The sequence below is a fragment of the Callithrix jacchus genome, chromosome 12, assembly GCF_049354715.1.
Source record: "Callithrix jacchus isolate 240 chromosome 12, calJac240_pri, whole genome shotgun sequence".
Lineage (NCBI taxonomy): Eukaryota > Metazoa > Chordata > Mammalia > Primates > Cebidae > Callithrix > Callithrix jacchus.
Window position 1 is genome coordinate 38,391,901 of NC_133513.1, and position 21,656 is coordinate 38,413,556.

A 21,656-nucleotide genomic window follows, 5' to 3' on the forward strand; every position below is an offset into this window, starting at 1 on the left:
TGATAGCCTAGAATTAAAAAAAAAAGAAAAATATTTCAAGAATGAGGGATACAAAAATCAAGTAAGATAAAAGATACGGAGGCATCCACTGGATTTGAAATTATGGAGATCTTCAGTGACCACAGCAATAGCAGTTTCAGAAAAGCAGTGAGACATGAAGCAGCACTGAAGACTGAACTAGAGTTGAGTGAGTAGGAATGGGGGCAATGCAAATTTCCAAGAAGATTAGCTGTGCCTTAGGGCAGGACAGAGTTATTAGTCAAGGAAAAACAACAGCTGTAATATTAAAAGTCAATAAATTACAGTAAACAAAACAATGTGATACTGGCATAAAACAGGTATGTAGACCAATGAGTAGAGAGCCCAGAAACAAACCATTGAATACATGATCAAATGACTTTCAACACAGGGGCCAAGATCATGTAATGAGGAAGGACAGTGTTTCAAGAAAAGGTAAGAAAATGGGATGTTTGCATGCAAAAGGGTGGATCCCTTACCTTACGTTCTATATAAAAATTAACTCAAAATGGATCAAAGACCTAAACATAAGACCTAAAACTATAAAACTTCTAGAAGAAAAGATAGGGGAAAAGCTTCATGATACTGAATTTGGTTGTGATTTCTTGGATATGATACCAAAGGCACAGGTAACAAAAGGAGAAAATAGACACACTGGATTTCCTAAAAATTAACAACTTGTGTGCATCAAAAGACAGTATTAACAGAGTAAAAAGGCAACTCACAGAATGAGAGAAAATTTAGCAAATCATTTATATGATAAGGGATTGATATCTAGAATATATAAACAACTATTAAAACTCAACAACAACAACAACAAAACCTAATTCAAAACTGGGTAAAAAACATGAAAAGACATTTCTCTAAAGATCTACAAATGGCCAACAAGCACATGAAACTACTCATCAGGAAATCAACTTCACTAATTAGGAAATCAATAATCAGTGACACTAATCATCACAGATATACAAATCAAAACCACAGTGACATCACCTCACATCCATTAGGATGGCTACTAGCAAAAAAATAGGAAAATAACAAGTGTTGCCACGGATGTGGAGAAACTAGAATTCTTTTGCACTGCTGATGGGAATGTAACATAATACAGCAATTGTGTAAAATAATATGATGGTTCCTCAAAAAATTAAAAATAGAAATAGCTTCTGATCCAGCAATTTCATTTCTGGGTATATACTCTAAAGAAATGAAAGTAGTGTCTCAAAGACATATCTATATACCCATCCACGTTCCCAGCATCATTACTCACAGTAGCTAAAACATGGAAGCAATACAACTATTAACGGAAGAATGGATAAGTAAAATGTGGTGGTGTGTGTATGGGTATATATAGTGTGTGTGTATGTGTGCACATGTACATACATGCACAATAGAATATCAGCTCCAGAAAGGAAAAAATTTGACATATGCTACTACATGGATAAACCTTGAGCACATTCTGATAAGTGAAATAAGCCAGTCGTAAAAAGACAAATACTGTATGATTCCACTTCCATGAGGTAAGAGTACCTAAAAAATTGTAGAGTTAGGAAATGAAATGGTGGTTGCTAGGGTGGTGAGAGGGGGAAAAGTGTTTCAGTTTTGTAAGATGAAAAGTGATCTGGAGAAGGATGGTGGTGATAGATGCCCAACAATGTGAAAATCACTGAGCTTTATACTTAAAAATGGTTCTGACAGTAAAATTTATATGTTTATTTTACCACAATACAAAAGAATTGAAACAATATGCAAATAGATTACGATTTTATAACCTTGGACCTTACATAGGAATGAAAAACAAACCCTAAATGTCTTCCATAAAAACATAAAACTCACATGACAACCATAACAAATAAGGTATGTTTTAAAACCTTGGGGCTACAAAGGTGGCACATCTTTGGTAATGAGTTTCCTATCCCTGGTCTGGGTATTAAAACATTTAAAAATATGGCTTCCTTCCTCCTTGAAAATAATGACTGGCCAGGTCAGGTGCAGTGGTTCATGCCTGCAATCCCAGCACTTTGGGAGGCTGAGACAGGCAGATCAGGAGGTCAAGAGATCAAGACCATCCTGGCCAACGTGGTGAAACCCGGTCTCCACTAAAAATACAGAAATTATCTGGGCATGGTGGCACGCACTTGTAGTCCCAGCTACTTGGGAGGCTAAGGCAGAAGAATCGCTTGAACTTGGGAGGCAGAGGTTGCAGTGAGCAGAAGAGAGCGACATTGCACTCTAGCCTGGTGACAGATTAAGACTCTGTCTCAAAAAAAAAAAAGACAAGACTGGCCAAGACAACACATTTTTAATGTGTTACTACTGTATTGGCGGAAAGAAGTGCTAATGTTATATTATAGTCAATTCCACTACTATTGCCTTGGAAAGGGCTGGCCCTAGAGACTGTCCCTTTCTTTTATTCAGAAATGACCAGTGCATCAAAAAGAGAATCTTACCACCACCTCTGATGTTCGACCATAATGCTGAAAGATATCTTTCTAGGGTAATTCTTCAAAACCCACATGGCTCTATGGTGGCCAGCAACTAAGGTAATTGAGAACTATGTGTTCATTCTTCAATTATCTTGGCTTTTTTGACATAGATAATACCTCTTCCAAGGTAAGAGATCCCAATTTCAATTTTGTTTTATTCTTTGTATGTGTCCTACAGTCAGTTCTCATAATTATTTTCTTAATTGGAAAAACATTTAGGGAGAGAATTTACTCTGTACATAACACAGAGAATGTTCTTCCCGTTTCTCTTGGAAAATTCAACCAGATGCATAAATTATGTAATTATCAGCGTTATATTGTTTTCAAAATTATCTGTAGCTTACCTACTCTTTTCCCTGCTGCTGCATTATTTCCATTCATTCCAATACCATGGGTAGACTACAATTAAAACACAAAACATCTACAGAGGTGAGTCAATGAAGAATAAAAATAATCAACAAACATAAAATACTTGTAACTTATCACTAAGATGTTGTTGGACTTTCATTTTAAATTATTTAATCCAATTGTTTAATTAAATTAATTCCGATCCTAATTCCACATCTAGCAATATTGTGCTTATTATTTAAGAGGGTAAAATTTGCTGGGTGTAGTGACTCATGCCTCCCCCTTTGGGAGGCTGAGGTGAGAGGATCACCTGAACCTGGGACATCGAGCTGCAGTGAGCTGTGATTGCGCCACTGTGCTCCAGGAGTTTGAGAATAACCTGGGCAACATGCTGAAACCCCATCTCTACAAAGAATACAAAAGTTAGCCAGGCATGGTGACATGTATCTGTAGTCCCAGCTACTGGGGAGGCTGAGGTGGAAGGATTGCTTGATCCTGTGAGGTCAAGGCTGCAGTGAGCCATGATTGTGCCACTGCACTCCAGCCTGGGTGACAGAATGAAACCCTGGCTCACACACACACCAAAAAAGCGAGCGAGAGAGAGAAAGTAAAATTTGCTGACTCAAATGAAAAGTTCTTACTTGGGATGGAAAAAACATTAAAAATATTTAGTATTTAAAAATACATATTGCTAGGTGCATTGACATGTACCTATATTCCCAGCTACTCAGGAGACTGAGGCAGGAGGATTGCTTGAGCCCAGGAGTTCAAGGCCAACCTGAGCAACACATACATACATAGATATCTGATAAACTGTTTACATGAACTTATTTTCAAATTACTGTTCTCAGTTCAGGATTAAACCAGCATTCAAAATTCAACCATCAAGAAGATTTTCTACAAACTAAATAAACATTTTCAGATAAACTTATAAAAATAATCAAATCTTAGCCTTCCTTATTTATGTAAACAGAAACTAAATTTTAAATATGTTGGATCACTACAAGGATAACTATTAGAGCATGTTGAAAGGAAAATACTTACGAAAAAAAATTCTGTATGTTCTAACTGGGGAGAACTTTTCCTAAGGTTTTCTTCCTGAAAATGCTGGAGGTTTGTAGACAGCCCAATTCCAGGGGTCCGAAGCCTGCCTGCTCCACGTGTACTCTGGAAACTATCTCTGCTTGTGCTCCGGGCCAGTGAAGCAAGAAAACTGATATTATTTACACAACCAACAGGCTCTTTGGAAGCCTTGTTAACCATTTCTGTGATATCCCGAGCCTCAACTTTGGAAATAACGTCAGATCTCTTCCCAGGTGAATCAACTTTAACACCTAGAAAGCGAGTAGTCGCAGAGAAAGAAGAATCAGTTATGTTTCGAACATCCAGTGACTGGAACACATTTTGAGAAGACGACTGTAGTTTCCCAGACTCAAAACATTTGGACTGTCTCTGTGGTTTCACCAGAGAATTATGTAGCGACCTTGGTGCAGAACAGTGAAGAGGTGACAAGAGTCTGTTCTTGTGAGGACTTAATTCTCGGTAGTTAAGAACTGAAGCCTCTACAGATTCCCCATTCAGCACTCTTGCAACATGCTTGAGATGCTGCTCAGGAGCTTTCAACCTTTTGTCAGCATTAGTGAGTAACAACTCCGGATTCACTTTGCATGCACCCTCTAAGCCACTGTTCTGTTCATCAGCCTTTCCTTCTGCAAATGAAGCCAGTGAGCCTACTTCAGGTAGAAGTGATTCTTCGGTTACACATTCTTCTGTAGGTGGAAGTAAAACAGTGTCCTTCTTATTACTAGATGGCAAGTTTCCTACAAAGTGTTTTGTCTGCCTAGGCAGGGATGATCCAAGATGGAGAACAGAGTCAGCAAGCTCTTCGTCATTTCTCAACTCCAAGTGGGGTATCTGAGGAGGTAGTTTGACACTGCTACTGGAGGGAGACAGTGTGTTATTCTTCCAGTTATCATCTTCCTTAAGAAATTCACCAGTGATAGAAGATATGGGTCTCTCAGCAGGGAGTTGAGTTACCAAATTTGAAATTGCATTCCTGGATGTTTCAGGCAGATACGTGTTCCCAAGAGAAGGTAAACAAGATTGCCCAATGTTGGGGAGAACCCTTAACAATCGGTGGCGAGATGGTGCAGTGGAACCACTAGAAGGTCGAGGAGCTATAGGTGGGTGAGGTTTTACCTTGACAGCTTTCTTAGGCTAGAAGAAAAGAATGAATATACAATTTCTTTACACAGTCATTTTCTCTGCCTATTAACAAAAATTAGTGAAGGGAGAAAATGTTACTTACCATAACATACCGGCATTTTACTACCTCAACTTAAAATGTTTAAAAAGAATAAAATATTAAGATTAAGATTGAGAGGGCTGGGCGCGGTGGCTCACACCTGTAATCCCAGCACTTTGGGAGGCTGAGGCAGGTGGATCACGAGGTCAAGAGATTGAGGCCATCCGGGTCAACATGGTGTAACCCCGTCTCTATTAAAAATACAAAAAATTAGCTGGGCATGGTGGCGTGTGCCTGTAATCCCAGCTACTCAGGAGGCTGAGGCGGGAGAATTGCCTGAACCCAGGAGGGAGAGGTTGCTGTGAGCCGAGATCGCGCCATTGCACTCCAGCCTGGGTAACAAGAGTGAAACTCCATCACAAAAAAAAAAAAAAAAAGATTATGATTGAGAAGATATTATTTTCCTTCACTGAGTACACTTTTCTGGGAATATTAAAGAAAAATAATTTTGTCTTATTTTCCTTACTACAGTTTCTCAGAGTTTTAATAAGAAAAAAATGAGCTGATTATATTAGCTATGACATTGCTAACCTATTTTAGGTCCCCAACAATTTTTCCTAGTATACTGAATAAATGTTTCATTGGACTGGTATACAGAAAAAAAGTTATCAGCCAAAAAAAAAAAAAAGGAGTTAACAGGCCTAAACGGCTATCCTTGAAAAGACTTGCTGGCAAGGTTGGCCTTTGGCTGCCTTCTGGGAACGTCTATTTGAGGAGGTTCAGGAGGGTTCCCATGAACCTAACTGATAAAAGTGCCTTATAGTGCCAAACTGTTTATGCAATAATACAGTTCATGCTGAAGACGTGCTTTCCTTCTGGGAGTCTGAATTGTAAACGCTAGACAGAGGAACCCTACATGAAGTGGCCCAGTAAAATCCCTGGGCACAGAGTCTCTAATGAGCCTCCCTGGTAAACAACATTTCTCATGTGTTGTCACAACTCATTGACAGAGGAATAAACATGTCCCATGAGACTCCACTGAAAGAGGACTCTAGGAAGCTTATACCTGGTTTCCTCCAGATGTGGCTCCATGTACCTTTTACCTTTGCTGATTTTGCTTTGTATCTTTTTGCTGTAATAAATCTTAGCAATAAGTATAACTATATAAAACATACTATAGTCCTGTGAATCTTCCTAGCAAACCATCACATGTGGGTGGTCTTGGGGCCCTCTGGCAGAGTAGATTTTAATAAAAGTACCATAAAAATTCAAGATCTTATAAATAAAGTTGAGAGCTAAACATAAGAAATCTTAGCTCTTAAAAATAAGCACAAATGGTAGCAAGCAGGCATGAGGATGGGATGGAATATCTTATGACATACCAATGCTCCCACTTACATAAAATATTAAATATATGAAAATATAAGAAAAGCTGGATAATTCATTGGATACCAACTAAGGCTAGGAAAATTAGAGGAGCTAAGAAAGAAGAACCTTGGAAAGATGAGCTTGCTCCTATAGATGCTTTTACCCTAGAGATGGAGTTTTGCTCTTGTCACCCAGGCTGTAGTACAATGGTGCAATCTCAGCTCATTGCAACATCCTGGGTTCAAGCAATTCTCCTGCCTCAGCCTCCCAAGTAGCTGGGATTACAGTCACCCGCCACCATGCCTGGCTAATTTTTACATTTTTAGTAGAATCAGGTTTTCACCATGTTGGCCAGGCTGGTCTTGAACTCCTGACCTCAAGTCATCCACCCACCTCAGCTGGAATTTCAGGCATGAGCCACCACTCCCAGACCAATCTGCAATTCTTTATCCAGGAAAAAATTTTTCAAAAATGAAGGGTATGATTTCTGGGCTGTAGAGATTAATGACAGATGCCTAAAACTGAATTTCTCCATGCTCCAGAAAAACTACATAGATCAATAACATGCACAAATAAAATCACCTATAACCCATGCCTCAGAAAAACTGGGAGACATATAAAATGAACTTCAAAATATCCCACAATTCAAGAAACTCATCTGAGCTCAATGCCTGTGGTAAGAGACAGGCAAGAGTACAGAGCTTCAACCACAACAACAACAACAACAAAAAAAAGGAAAAAAAGAGAGTTTTGCTGGTAGAACAAAGAAAAATCCACAAAAGACAAAACCTCACTTGACTATGACGATATTAAAAATAGGTCTAAGATACGGGATATCAAACACAGGCTACTGGGAAATTAAAAGGAAGTTACTTTTTTTTTAAATGTGTATTTTTTTTGAGACAGGGTCTGACTCTGTTATCCAGGCTAGAGTACAGTGTTACAATAATGGCTCATTGCAGCCTCACCCTCCCAGGCTCAATTAATCCTCCGAGTAGTTGGGACTACAGACACATATCATCATGCCTAGCTAATTTTTGTATTTTTTATAGAGATGAGGTCTCCCTATGTTGACAGGCTGGTCACAAACTCCTGGGTTCAAGCAATCCGTTCTGGGATTATTAAGCATGAGCCACCGCACCAAGCCTTAAAGTTGCTCAAGATAAATGAGGTAGCTTCAAGAAGGCATCACTTTTGGAGGGAGAAGGGGTAAATTGAAAAAAAAAAAGGCTACCCATTGAGACCTTGATAATAAAATTAAACAAAGAAGCAAGAAAGGAAATGTAAGGATCCTATGAAAACAAAAGTGAAGCACAAATCAGAAAACACACTGACACTGCCCTCCAACAAGAGTGTCATTGATTTGGGCCAGGCGTGGTGGCTCACACCTATCATCCCAGCACTTTGGGAGGCCAAGGCGGGAAGATCGCTTGAGCTCAGGAGCTCAAGACCAGCATTGGCAACATGGCAAAAACCCATTCCTACCAAAAATACAAAAAAAATTAGCTGGACATGGTGGCAGAAGCCTGTGGTCCCAGCTACTTGGGAGGCTGAGGTGGGAGGATTGCTTGCGCTCGGGAGACAGAGGTTGTAGTGAGTCAAGGTCATGCCACTACACTCTAGCCTGTGTGACAGAGCAAGACCCCATCTCAAAAAATAAAAATAATTTTAAAAATAACAATTAAAAAAGAGTGTCATTGATTGAAAAAAACTACACCAAAGGAAGAGGGTGCTCTTGAAATCAGAAACTTACTTCCCTATCAAAATCCTTGCTTCTGTGTATTAATACATACTGTTAATACTTATCTTAGTAAAGACAATTATGGAAAATACAATCAGAAAATAGAATAGAAAAATCCATGTAAAGCTACTATAAAAATAAAACAGAAAATGAGAATCAGAACATTTTAGCTAATGAAAATTCTCCCTAAAACAATGAAACAAAAGAAAACATCACAATACCCCAACTTAAATTAAACAGCTTTAAGTTAGAATTTGCAGATATTTTTAAAAGTCTTATCAAATCATAAATTCTAAAACTCAAGGCATAATGGATTAAAAAAACAGAAAGATATGAAATGACAGCTGAGCAAACCAGAAATACTGTGCAGAAAACAAAATCATCTCAGAAATGAAGACTAAATTACAAGGTGGCCAAAGGAGACTAGAATTCTACTGAACATTTAATAAAAAGTACTGAGGCCGGGTATGGTGGCTCATGCCTGTAATCCCAGCACTTTCAGAGGCCGAGGCAAGTGGATCACCTGAGGTTAGGAGTTCGAGACCAGCTGGCCAACATGGCGAAACCTCATCTCTACTAAAAATATAAAAATTAGCTGGGTGCAATGGAAAGTGCCTGTAATCCCAGTATTCAGGAGGCTGAGGCGGGAGAATCACTTGAACCCGGGAGGCAGAGGTTGCAATGAGCTGAGATTGCACCACTGTGCTCCAGCCTGGGAGATGGAGCAAGACTCCACCTCAAAAGAAAAGAAAGAAACGAAAAGGAAAAAGAAAATGGGAAGAAAGGAAAGAAATGGTGCAAAAATCATACTATTGTACTACAGCCTGGGTGACAAGAGGGAAAATCCATCTCTAGGATTAAAAAAGGGAAAAAAAGGCAAAGAAAAAGGGAAGAAGGAAAGAAATGAAAGAAAAGAAGGAGAGGAAAGGATAGGTAAGGAAGGAAGGAAGGAAGGAGAGAAGGAAGGAAGGAAGGAAGGGAGGGAGGGAGGGAGGAAGGCAGGAAGGAAGGAAGGAAGGCAGGCAGGCAGGCAGGCAGGCAGGCAGGCCTGGTGTACTGAGTGCCAGGTTCAGTGGCTAATGTTTGTAATCCCAGCACTTTGGGAGACAAAGATGGGTGGATCATGAGGTCAAGAGATAAGACCATCCTGGCCAACATGGTGAAACCCCCATCTCTACCAAATATATAAAAATTAGCTGGGTGTGGTGGTGCACACCTGTAGTCCTAGCTACTCGGGAGGCTGAGACAGGAGAATTGCTTGAACCCAGGAGGTGGAGGTTGCAGTGAGCTGAGATAGCACTACTGTACTACAGCCTGGTGACAGACTGAGACTCTATCTCAAAAAATAAAATAAAATAAAAACATAAAGAGTACTAAGGAAAGGCATGAAAACAGCTAAGAGAATAAAAATAAAATAAATAAAAGGATAAGAGAGAAGGTGGTTGTATATTAGACAAAAAAGTTCTAAAAGGGCAGGTGTGGTGTCTCATGCCTATAATCCTAGCACTTTGGGAGGCTGAGGCAGTAAGGTCACTTGAACCCAGGAGTTCAAGGCTGCAGTACACTCAGCCATGGCACTCTAGCCTGGGTAACGCCGTAAGACCCTGTCTCTAAAACAGGAAGAAGAAGAAGGAAGAAGAAAAGAAGAAGATTAAAATAAGTTCCAAAAAATAAAACAAAACAAAAACATATGAAGTACTAAAAAATTAACATATAATAAGAAATCATCCGGAAATAAAAGAAGACTTGAATCTTTATGATAAAAAGGCTCAAGAATACAGTGACAACTGACCCTGAAGATTAATTCCAAGATATATCCTAGTAAAACCATTACATTTAAAAGAAAAAAAAAATCCTCATTTTCTCCAGACCAAAAAAAAAAAATATATATATCAAATCATTTACAGAGAAAAGAAAGATTGGTAATTGGATTTCTCAATGGCAATATAAACAGCAAAACAACAGCAGAGCAGCTGTTACCTGTTCCTAAATGAAACAGGTAAAACAAAATAGCTTAAAAGTTAATAAACAGAGGCATAGGAAAAGGTATACCAAGCAAATGAAACCAGAAACATATCAGTAGGTATGGGCCTGGGGGAGGGGAGGAGGCTCGAAAAAATAAAAAATAAAAAAATAAAAAGGTATGGGCCTGATATTGGGCAAGGAAAATTCAAGGGGAAAGTCAGTGAATGCAAAGAGATGAAACATTTCATTACTTTTTTTTTTTTTTTTTTGGAGACGGAGTCTCACTCTGTCATCCAGGCTGGAGTGCAGTGGCTCGATCTTGGCTCACTGCAACCTCTGCCTCCTGGGTTCAAACAATTCTCTGCCTCAGCCTCCCAAGAAACTGGGATTACAGGCGCCTGCCACCATGCTCAGCTAAATTTTTTTTGTATTTTTAGTAGAGAAGGGGGTTTCACCATCTTGGCCAGGGTGGGCTTGAACTCCTGACCTCATCATCCACCCTCCTTGGCCTCCCAAAATGCTGGGATTACAGGTATGAGCCACCAAATCCGACTGAAACATTTCATTACTTTAGTGACTAGCAACACAGTAAAAATGTAAGTTATTAATATTTATGTACCAAATTATACAACTACCACCTTCTTACAGCAAAAAGTATGGGAAATAAAAGGAGAAATACACAAAAACCTATGAATAATAGACCTTCAACTATTACTGTTCTCATTCTAAGACAAATCAAGTTGACAAAAAAATAAATGATCAATCAATAAGGTCTGTCTAGCAAACTTTTACCTTTATGATAAAGAATAAACTATCTTCTGAGTACATATCCATGAAAAGTGCTATTAGATCCCAAAGAATAAAATGCTATAAAGTAGAAATACATCCTCGGAGTTCCATGCAATAAAACTAAAAATTAAAAACAATGAAAAATCAAGCCCAGCATGGTGGTACACGCATAGTCCCAGCTACATGGGAGGCTAACATGGGAGGATCCCTTGATCCCAGGAATTCAGGGCCACCCTGGGTAGTACAATGAGACTCACACCTCTAAAAAGAAAAAAAAAGAAAAAACGTCTGGGTGCAGTGGCTCACACCTGTAACTCCAGCACTTTGGGAGGCCGAGGCAGACAGATTGCGACATCAGGAGTTTGAGATCAGCCTGATCAATATGGTGAAACCCCATCTCTACTAAAAATACAAAAATTAGCCAGGCGCAGTGGCGTGTGCCTGTAACCCCAGCTGCTACCGAGCAGGCTGAGGGAAGGAGAACTGCTTGAACACAGGAGGCAGAGGTTGCAGTGAGCCGAGATTGCACCAGTGCACTCCAGCCTGAGCGACAGAGTGAGACTTAGTCAAAAAAAAAAAAAGCCTCTACCACAGAACATTTTCAAAATATATTAAACTACTCTTGGACTAATGAGGAAATATCAATTAAAATTGCAAATTTTCTTAAAAAAAAAAAAGAAAAATAAACTACTACAAATTAACATTATGTGCCTTCTGATGTGTTGCACTAAGAAAAATTAATAATCTGTGTAGTATTCCTACCAAATATGTTCAACCTCCATCTAATCATAATGAAACAGCCAAATCTACAAATTGAGGAATATTTTACAGAATAAATGATTTACAGTCTTCAAAAATATTTTACATGAATGTCCAAATGAAGCTTAGAAACAGTTTTGTATAAAAGGAGACCATGAAAACATTACAACTAAATGCGATGCATTGTTTTTGATGGGATGCCAGATCAAAAACAATATAAAATGCTATTAAGCACATTATTAAGACCTTGGAAATATGAATGTAGATGACATAATGTGTATCAACCATAAATGAGTGTGGTAACTGTAACATAATCATGTAAAAGGCAGCCCTTATTCTTAGGAGATACATGTGAGATGAAGTATTTAGGGAAAGCATCTTGATATCTCTCTCCCAAATGGATCAGCTAAAAAAAAAAAAAAAAGCAAACAGAAAGCAAATGTGGGAAAATATTAATTGATGAATCTAGTCATAACATTTCTAAAGAATTAAACATTTCTCAAAATTAACAAGGTAAAATAAGTTTTCAGACAAAAGCTGAGAAAATTTATTATCAGGAACCCTAAATGAAAAGAAATACTAGTACTAGACGTCCTACTTGGATAAATCAGATAAGAGAAAGAAATAAAGGGCCGGGCGCAGCAGCTCACGCCTGTAATCCCAGCAGTTTGGGAGGCCGAAGCAGGTGGATCACCTGAGGTCAGGAGTTCGAGACCAGCCTGACCAACATGGAGAAACCTCATCTCTAGTAAAAAATACAAAATGAGCTGGAGGTAGTGGTGGATGCCTGTAATTCCAGCTACTCAAGTGGCTGAGACAGAAGGATCTCTTGAACGCAGGAGGCAGAGGTTGCAGTGTGCCAAGATTGCGACATTGCACTCCAGCCAGGTCAACAAGAAGGAAGGAAGGAAGGAAGGAAGGAAGGAAGGAAGGAAGCAAGGAAGGAAGGAAGGAAGGAAGGAGCATACAATTTGAAAAGAAAGAAGTAAATTATTCTTGTTTACAGATAATATGATCTTGTATTTGGAAAAACCTAAAGACCCCATCAAAAAACTATTAGAACTGATAAACACATTCAGTAAAGTTGCAGACAAAATTAACATATAAAACCCAGTAGCATTTCTATATGCCAAGAGTGAATAATCTTTAAAAAATTAAGAAAGTGGCTGGGCGCGGTGGCTCAAGCCTGTAATCCCAGCACTTTGGGAGGCCAAGGCGGGTGGATCACGAGGTCAAGAGATCAAGACCATCCTGGTCAACATGGTGAAACCCCGTCTCTACTAAAAAAAATACAAAAATTAGCTGGGCATGGTGGTGCATGCCTGTAATCCCAGCTTCTCAGGAGGCTGAGGCAGGAGAATTGCGTGAACCCAGGAGGTGGAGGTGGCGGTAAGCCGAGATCGCGCCATTGCACTCCAGCCTGGGTAACAAGCGTGAAACTCCATCTCAAAATAAATAAATAAATAAATAATCAAGAAAGTAATTCCATTTACAATAGCTACAAATACAATAAAATAAAATACCTAGGAATAAACTTAACTAAAGAAGTGAAAGATCTCTATAATGAAAACTATAAAACATTAGAGGACACCAAAAAATGGAAAAATACTCCATGTTCATGAGTTGGGAGAAATAATATTGTTAAAATGTCCATGCTGCCCAAAGCAATCTACAAATTCAATATAATGTCTACCAAAATACCAATGGCATTTTTCACAGAAACAGAAAAAAAAAATCCTAAAATTGATAGGGAACCACAAAAGACACAGAATAGTCAAAGCCATTCTAAGCAAAGAAGAGCAAAACTGGAGGAATCACAATTACCTGACTTTAAATTATACCACAGAGCTATAGTAACCAAAACAGCATGGTACTGACATGAACACAGATGCACAACCAATGGAACAGAATAGGGAACCCAGAAACAAGTCCATAGACACATAGTGAACTTATTTTTGATAGGTGCCAAGAACATACACTGGGGAAAGGATAGTCTCTTTAATAAATGATGCTGGGAAAACTGGATCCATGTACATACGAATGAAACTAGACCCCTTATCTTTCACGATATACAAAAATAAAATCTAAATGAATTAAAGACTTCACTCTAAGATCTGAAACTATGAAACTACTAAAAGAAAACATTGAAAGTAGAGTCTCAAAGAGATATTTGTACACTCATGTTCATAGCACCATTATTCACAATAGCCAAAAGATGGAGGCAATCCACATGTCCACTGAATAATGGATGGATTAAAAAACTGTGGTATATAGCCATACAATGAAATATTTTCCAGTCTTAAATAAGAAGGAAATTCTGACACATTATGACAACTTTACAAGATAAAAAACTTCTGGAGACTGGTTGCACAACAATGTGTACTTAACATTACTGAACTATTTGTACATTTAAGATGATTAAGATAATTTTATATTATATGTATTTTACCACAATTACAATTAAAATTTTTATAATGTTAATGGCAGAATTTAGATATTAGATAAATAAATGTTCATGGTAAAATTCTTCAAAGTTTACTGTATACTGGAAAAGAAAGAAAAATTATGTATCAAAATTTCTCTCATGAACAAAATCCTAATGCAAAAATCCTAAATAAAATATTGGTAATTTTAATCTAAAGAATTGAAAAGGAAAATACATCACAACCAAGAAGTGTTTCATTCTGGGCCAGGCAAGGTGGCTCATGCCTGTAATCTCAGCATTGTGGGAGGCCGAGGTGGGTGGATCAACTGAGGTCAGGAGTTTGAGATCAGCCTGACCAACATTGAGAAACCTCTTCTCTACCAAAAATATAAAATTAGCCAGGCGTGGTGGCACATGCCTTTAATCCTTGCTACTTGGGAGGCTGAGGCAGGAGACTTGATTAAACCCAGGAGGTGGAGGTTGCAGTAAGCAGAGATAGCGTCATTGCACTCCACCTGGGCAACAAGAGGGAAACTCTGTCACCAACAAACAAAAAAAGAATGGTTCATTCTAAGAATGCAAGAATAATTTCACATTAAAAAAAATCAATTCATCACAATATCAGAATATTTTTATTCAGTGTAAAATACTTCTTATTACTCTTTAGACTTCTTGACTATCAATTACTTAGAAGTGTATTATTTTCAAACATCAGAAGATTTTCCATATATCTGTTATTTATTTCTAATTTTATTCCATTGTAATCAGAGAGCATTTTTGTACTCTTTGGAATCTTTTAAAATTTAAACCTGGTCCAGGTGCACACCAGTAATCCCAGCACTTTGTGAGGTCAAAGTTGGCAGACTGCTTGAGGTCAGAAGTTCAAGACCAACCTGTCCAACATGGTGAAACCTCATCTCTACTAAAAACACAAAAAATTAGGGGGGCATGATGGCATGCGCTTGTAGTCCCAGCTGCTTGGCAGGCTGAGAGGCAAGAAAATTGCTTGAACCTGGGAGGCGGAGGTTGTAGTGAGCCGAGATTGTGACACTGAACTTCAGCCTAGGGGACACAGCAAGACTCTGTTTCAAAAAAAAAAAAAAAAATTGAACCTGTTTTATGGCACACAATATGGTTTACCCTGGTAAATGTTCTACATGCACTTAAAAAGAAATGTGTACTCTGCTGTTGTTGGGTAGAGCATACTGTAAATGTCAATTGGGTCAAGTAGGTTGATAGCATTCAAGTCTCCTAAATCCTTCACTGATTTTCTATCTGTTCTGTCGATTTTTGAGAGTAGAGATGTAGAAATCTTTGAACAAAAGTATTTGTCTATTTCTTTGTAGTTTTTGCTTCATGTATTTTGAAGTTCTATTATTAGGTGCATAAACATTTAGGATTGTGGGGAAAGGATTTTTTTTTTTTTAATAGAGCTAGGTCAATTGTTCTCCATATGAAAAAAAAAAAAGATCTTTATCCCAGTTTACATTATATCAAAAAAATTTCACCTGGGTGTGGTGGCTCATGCCTGTAATCCTAACACTTTGGGAGGCCCAGGTGGGCAAATCACCTGAGGTCAGGAGTTCAAGACCAGCCTGGCCAATATGGTGACATCTCTACTAAAAATACAAAAATTAGCCAGGCATGGTGGCACATGGGAGGCTGAGGCAGGAGAGCTACTTGGGAGGCTGAGGCAGGAGAATCGCTTGACACAGGGAGGTAGGGTCTTCAGTGGACCAAGATTGTGCCATTTATTGCACTCCAGCCTGAGCAACAGAGCGAGACTCTGTCTCAAAAAAAAAAAAAAATTCAGATGGTCTAAAACTTAGTGAGTGAGAAATAATCATAAGGCTTTAAGACCAGTGGTAGGAAAATATTTCATCAAAAGGTTATCAAAAATGATACTCATAAAAGCAAAATTGATGAATTAGAATACAGTTAAAAACATTCATCAAAAGAATAAGAAAGTAAAAGAACAAGCCAGCATAAAGTGCTAGAAATATCTGCAACCCATATCTCTGACAAAGGACTTGTATCCATAGTATACAAAAATGTCTACAAATCAATGAGCAAAAGGCAGAGAACTCAATTAAAAAATAAGCAGAAGACTTGAACAGGCACTTCACAAAAAAGAGCATCTCAATGACCAACAATTATATGAAAAGCCAATATTATTCCTCATTAGAGAAATATAAATGAAAACCATTTACACAGTCACCAGAATAGTTAAAATAAAAAGACTGACAATATTAAGTGTTGACAAAAATGTAGCATAAACTAGAACTCTTGCATTGCTGATAAGAGTGTAAATTGGTTCTAATGCTTGGCAAAATTGTTTGGCATAATAAAGTTAAACATGTATCTTCCCTCTGACTCTGAAAGTTCATTGCTAGGTATATGCTCCAAAGAAACAAATGTATATATCTACTAAAGAAGGTAAGGGAATATTCAAAGCAGGTTTATTGATAAAAGTAAAAAACTAGAGCCAACTCGAATGTCCATCAAAAGGAAAAGGGAGAAGCAAATTGAGGTAAATCAATCACACAGTAGAACAGTATGTAACAATAAAAAATAATTAACTGACACATGCAACCACATGAATGAATCAAATAAACATTATGTTGAACAAGAGAAACCATGCCATATTCTCTATGATTCCATTTATATAAATTTCAAGAATAGGAAAAACATATTTATGGTAATAGATGTAAAAACAGTAATTATTTCTGAGAGTAGGAAAACGTAAGAGTTAACTGGGAAATACGAGGGAACATTCTGGAGTATAAGGTCCTATTTCAATTTGGGTTGTGTATACATGAGTGTATAGAAATGTAAAACTTCATCAAGTGGTATATTAAAGATTTTTAAATTTTATTGTATACGAAAAGGAGGGGAGTCATTAATAGAGTAAAAAGGAAAGCAATAAAATGGTAATAGGAAACAAAGGACTTATATCTAGAATATACATAAAACTCCAGAAAAAAAAACCCTAACAAACAACCAATAGAAAAATGGGAAAAATATAGGTGTTTTATTAAAAAACATATCCAGGCTGGGCATGGTGGCTCATGCCTAATCCCAGCACTTTGGGAGGCCAAGGTGGGCAGATCACAGGGTCAAAAGTTCAACACCAGCCTGGCCAACATGGTGAAACCCTGTCTCTACGAAAAACAAAAATTAGACGGGCATGTGACAGGTGCCTGTAATCCCAGCTAGTCGGAAGGCTGAGGCAGGAGAATCACTTGACCTGGGAGGCGGAGGTTGAGGTAAGCCAAGATTGCGCTGTTGCACTCCAGCCTGGGCAACAAGAGCAAAACTCCATCTTAGAAAAACAAAAACAAAAACAAAAACTGAATGATATTCAAATGCCAAATAAACATATGAAAGGTGCTCAACTTTCCAGGTCATCAGAGAAATACAAATTAAAACCACAATGTAATGCCACTACAAACAAAGTAGAATTACAAAAATTACAAAGGACAATGCAAAATACTGGTAAGAATATGGAAAAAAGGGCAACTCTCATTTACTGTTGTAAAGAATGTAAATTAGTTCAATCACTTTGAAAAACTGACAACATGTACTAAATAGTAGATATCGTTATCCATAATAAATAAATATTAACATATTTTTTAAAGTAATTATTGCAAGATTAAGATTAAACTCTCTTTTTTTAATCCTTCTTAGGCCCAGAACAATCTTTAAAATGATGAATTATGTTAAATGCATTATAATCCCTCCAGGTGTGCTTCTAATCTAAAAAAATTAATTTATCCCTTTTAGAAGTTTAATAAATAACTGAGGCCAGAAACTTGAAATGAATAATACTTTATAATTTTTTTCACAATGACCAAGAGACCTCATCGTTGACAGCCCTGCAAGGGTAAACTAGAGATAAGCCTGGCCAAGTGCCAACAGCTTCACCTTTTTGCTGAGATTCATGTTCTTCATCTTAGCCTTCAGCAGCTTCATCTTATTCATAGTGATTGAATTTTCAATTATCTGTTGCCCAGAAGGAGAAGGCTCAGTTTCTTCATCCTCATCTGTATACAAATTATACGTAGAACCACCACTACAAAGAAAACAGTAACTACTTGAAATTTGTTTGATACCTGCTCAGTGTCTAAAAATGCTCTATATGAAACAGCAATCTATAGACGTTACTAACGACAAAACACTACATCTATTTTGTCAATGTCAATGTAAGGAAAATATATTTCAATGAATATACTTCTTAAGAGAAAAAATGAAATGGGAATAAATATTATGATCTAGCATTACTGAAAATCTACTATAGCTGAACTTCTCTGAATTCAGTATATGATAAATGAAGATGTTTTGGCACCTGCCATATCATTCCCAAAGAGGCAAAATCCATTTCCATGAGAATGTGTGATTTCATTTTGCCAGCCAAAGCTGATAATTGTGCAAACCAGACAGCAAGCTAATGAGATTTCCATGAATCAGAATTTTTAAAATATTGGCACAGGAGAGAAGTACAGATTTTTAGTCATCCTAAGGGGATTCTAACTAAAAAGAATAATTCATACACAGGTGTCATCAGAACATTTTCTATCTTAAAGAGAAAAAATGAAAATTTTTAAGTACAGATAACTTAAAATTTGTCTAAGTGTTTGAAAATGTAAAAACCTAGAATAGCATAGATTTTAACAAGAAAAAAAGATAGTCTAGTCATGATACAAGCTATTAAACATGTTAAACATTTCAATTACTGATCAACCACAGTGACATTATTTATATTTCAATGTAATTATATTTGGAGCCCTTCCTCTTCAATTGCATAATATAATGGCTTATTACACTATCCTCATATTTATACTTACATGTTTGTTTTCCCCCTTATTCCCCCATATGTAAGCAAGTTAAAAGCAGATATTAGACTTTATCTTCTTAGTCTGCACCAGGCACAGTGCTTGACACATAGGCAATAAATGTTTGATGAACTGAACACAAAGATTTTGAAATTCCATTTATCTTTTCTATAATGGGAAAATTAGAATGACAAGGATTTGATAAAACACAAGCTCAGCATATTTGAAAAATGATTAAAACTTTAAAGCAGAATAAGAATACATATTAGTTTCTATGCAGATTTACTTATAGGAAAAGTAATCTATGCTATGGAAGTATGAGGGTTAATAAAATTCCCCATTTTATATGGTTGTAAGAAATGGAAATAACTTAGGATAGCCTTAATAGGGAATATTCCTTAATGTTTCTGAAGCACATACTCTCACCACACAAGGGCAAAAAAGAGAGTAGACAGCCCCATTCCTAAATTTTATATGGTGCAACATGAAATGTTCTGAAACTGTGAGTTAATTACACGAACTACATGCATGGGTATCAGAAGGAAGAATGTAGGACTGGTCTCCATAACCAATTCAGTCTGTGATGCTTGACTTGTGACAGCCAGTTACCTACTACAGTATGGCTACCACAGTATGATAACTTACAATGACAAAAATATTCCTGCACCCTCCCTTTTCAGGTATTGTATAGTTGGCCTCGAGACAAAAGCCTTCACACACTAGAAGTTCTGGCACTTACTTGAGTGTACAAGCATGATGCAATAAGGCCTGTCATTTGGTGCCTTACTGCATTATGCTATGAGTAGTAGCAGGAAGAATCAGCTTAGGAACCAGATAGGGTATTTGAATCTTAAGTCTGCTGCCTACTAGCTTTTTTAGTCTTGAGCCAAATCACTTAACCTCTCTTACCTGGAGGTTCTTCATTAATAAAATCAGCTATAATATCTAACTTATGTAGTTTTGTGAGAATTAGGAATAAAGTGTAAGAAGGGCCTGGCAGAACAGGCATTCAGTATATGGCAGGCAGTGTTATTACTTCAGTGTTGTATTCTCCTGTCTCAGCCTCCTGAGTAGCTGGGACTACAGGTGTGTGCCACCACACCTGGCTAATTTTTGTATTTTTAGTAGAGACGGGGTTTCACCATGTTAGCCAGGATGGTCTTGATCTCTTGACCTTGTGATCCAGCCACCTCAGCCTCCCAAAGTACTGGGATTACAGGCTTGAGCCAACGCGCCTGGCTCACAGCAGAATTTCTTTACAAAAATTAAAAATAAAAATGAAGCCATAACCAAAAAGTTTCCAAATGTTTTTATCTGCTAGCCAATCAAGGAAGGCTGTTTATCAATAGTGAATTAGCTCACTATTGATCACAGCAGTTAAGGAAGTATGTCCTGAGAAAATAAACTTGTTTAAAGATTACTTTTCTAGCAGGAACAATTTCTCAAAAAGTTGACAACATTGGAAGCAATATCAACAGTTGATTAAAAAATAAGGCAAATGGGCCAGATGTAATTGCAACTGTAATTGCAGCACTTTGGGAGGATGAGGCAGGTGGATCATGAGGTCAGGAGTTTGAGACCAGCCTGACCAATATGGTAAAACTCCATTTCTACTTAAAACACAAAAAAATTAACTGGGCATAGTGGCGCATGCCTGTAATCCCAGCTACACAGGATGCTAAGGCAAGAGAATCGCTTGAATTTAGGAGGCAGAGGTTGCAGTGAGCTGAGATCACACCACTGCACTCTAGCTTTATTGACAGAGCAAGACTCCATCTCAAAATAAATGAATAAATAAACAAAAAATAAGGCAAATGATTGAGTCATTTTCCTTGTTTTTTGATGAATTGACATACATTACCCATATTGCTCTGTGTTACTGTTTATTGCTGGCGTCAATACCAATTGAAATGACTGAGGAGTTGGTCCCTATGAACAGGCTGCATGAAACTACTACAGGAGAGAATATTTTCAAAGAAGTTGCTAAACACTAATTTAGTACAAGTTTAAGTGAACTCTGCTATAACTGATGGGGTGATGTGTGGAACAGAAAAAACTTAACCAGACAAATTTATCGAGTTAGTGAACTTATAAGGTTGTTATTATTTATTTATTTATTTTTGTCTTTTTGGGTCTCAGTCTGTCACCCAGGCTAGAATGCAGTATGATCTCAGCTCACTGTAATCTCCCACCTCCTGGGCTCCAGCAATTCTCCCACCACAGACTCCAGGGTAACCTGGGACTACAGGTGTGTGCCACGAGGCCTGTCTAATTTTTTTTTGAGATGGGGTTTCACTGTGTTGCCTGGGCTGGTTTCAAACTCCTGGATTCAAGAGATTTGCCCATCTTCCAAAGTGCTGGGACTACAGGTGTGAGCCACCATGCCCCCCTAAACGTGTAAGGTCTTTAAAGCCTACAGTTATTCATTGCATTATTCATCAACAGGATTTCGTGGTAAATGTTTGAATCTATCCTGTGTTATTAAACCAGTAGTGTGAGTTCATTCAGTATCTATCTGATGATGGATACATTTGGTGGCTTACTGGCAATAAAGTTTTATTATTATTTTTTTAGCTCGGGAACTCTGAATGAGAAGAACTGGCCTTAACTACTATTATAAAATACTTTTTAAATCTTTTAATTGCATTTGGAAATTAATGTTTATGGTGGACTTGATAATGTT

The 21,656-nt window shown here is 37.6% G+C and overlaps 1 protein-coding gene across 25 annotated transcripts in view; it reads right to left on the reverse strand.

Moving 5' to 3' along the window:
• The window catches only part of ZFAND4 (zinc finger AN1-type containing 4), a 73,673-nt gene that overhangs the window by 5,506 nt on the left and 46,511 nt on the right, over positions 1–21,656 (reverse strand). For 13 of the 25 annotated variants that reach the window (XM_035267642.3, XM_035267652.2, XM_035267649.2 and 10 more), the window contains 3 exons: positions 18,066–18,231; positions 3,894–5,066; positions 2,846–2,900 (listed from right to left, as the gene is read on the reverse strand). In XM_035267642.3, coding sequence (XP_035123533.1) covers positions 2,846–2,900; positions 3,894–5,066; positions 18,066–18,231 — 1,394 coding nt within the window. The remainder of the gene's footprint in view (positions 1–2,845; positions 2,901–3,893; positions 5,067–18,065; positions 18,232–21,656) is intronic. The other 12 variants (XM_078345332.1, XM_035267647.3, XM_017978899.3 and 9 more) reach the window with 2 other exon arrangements.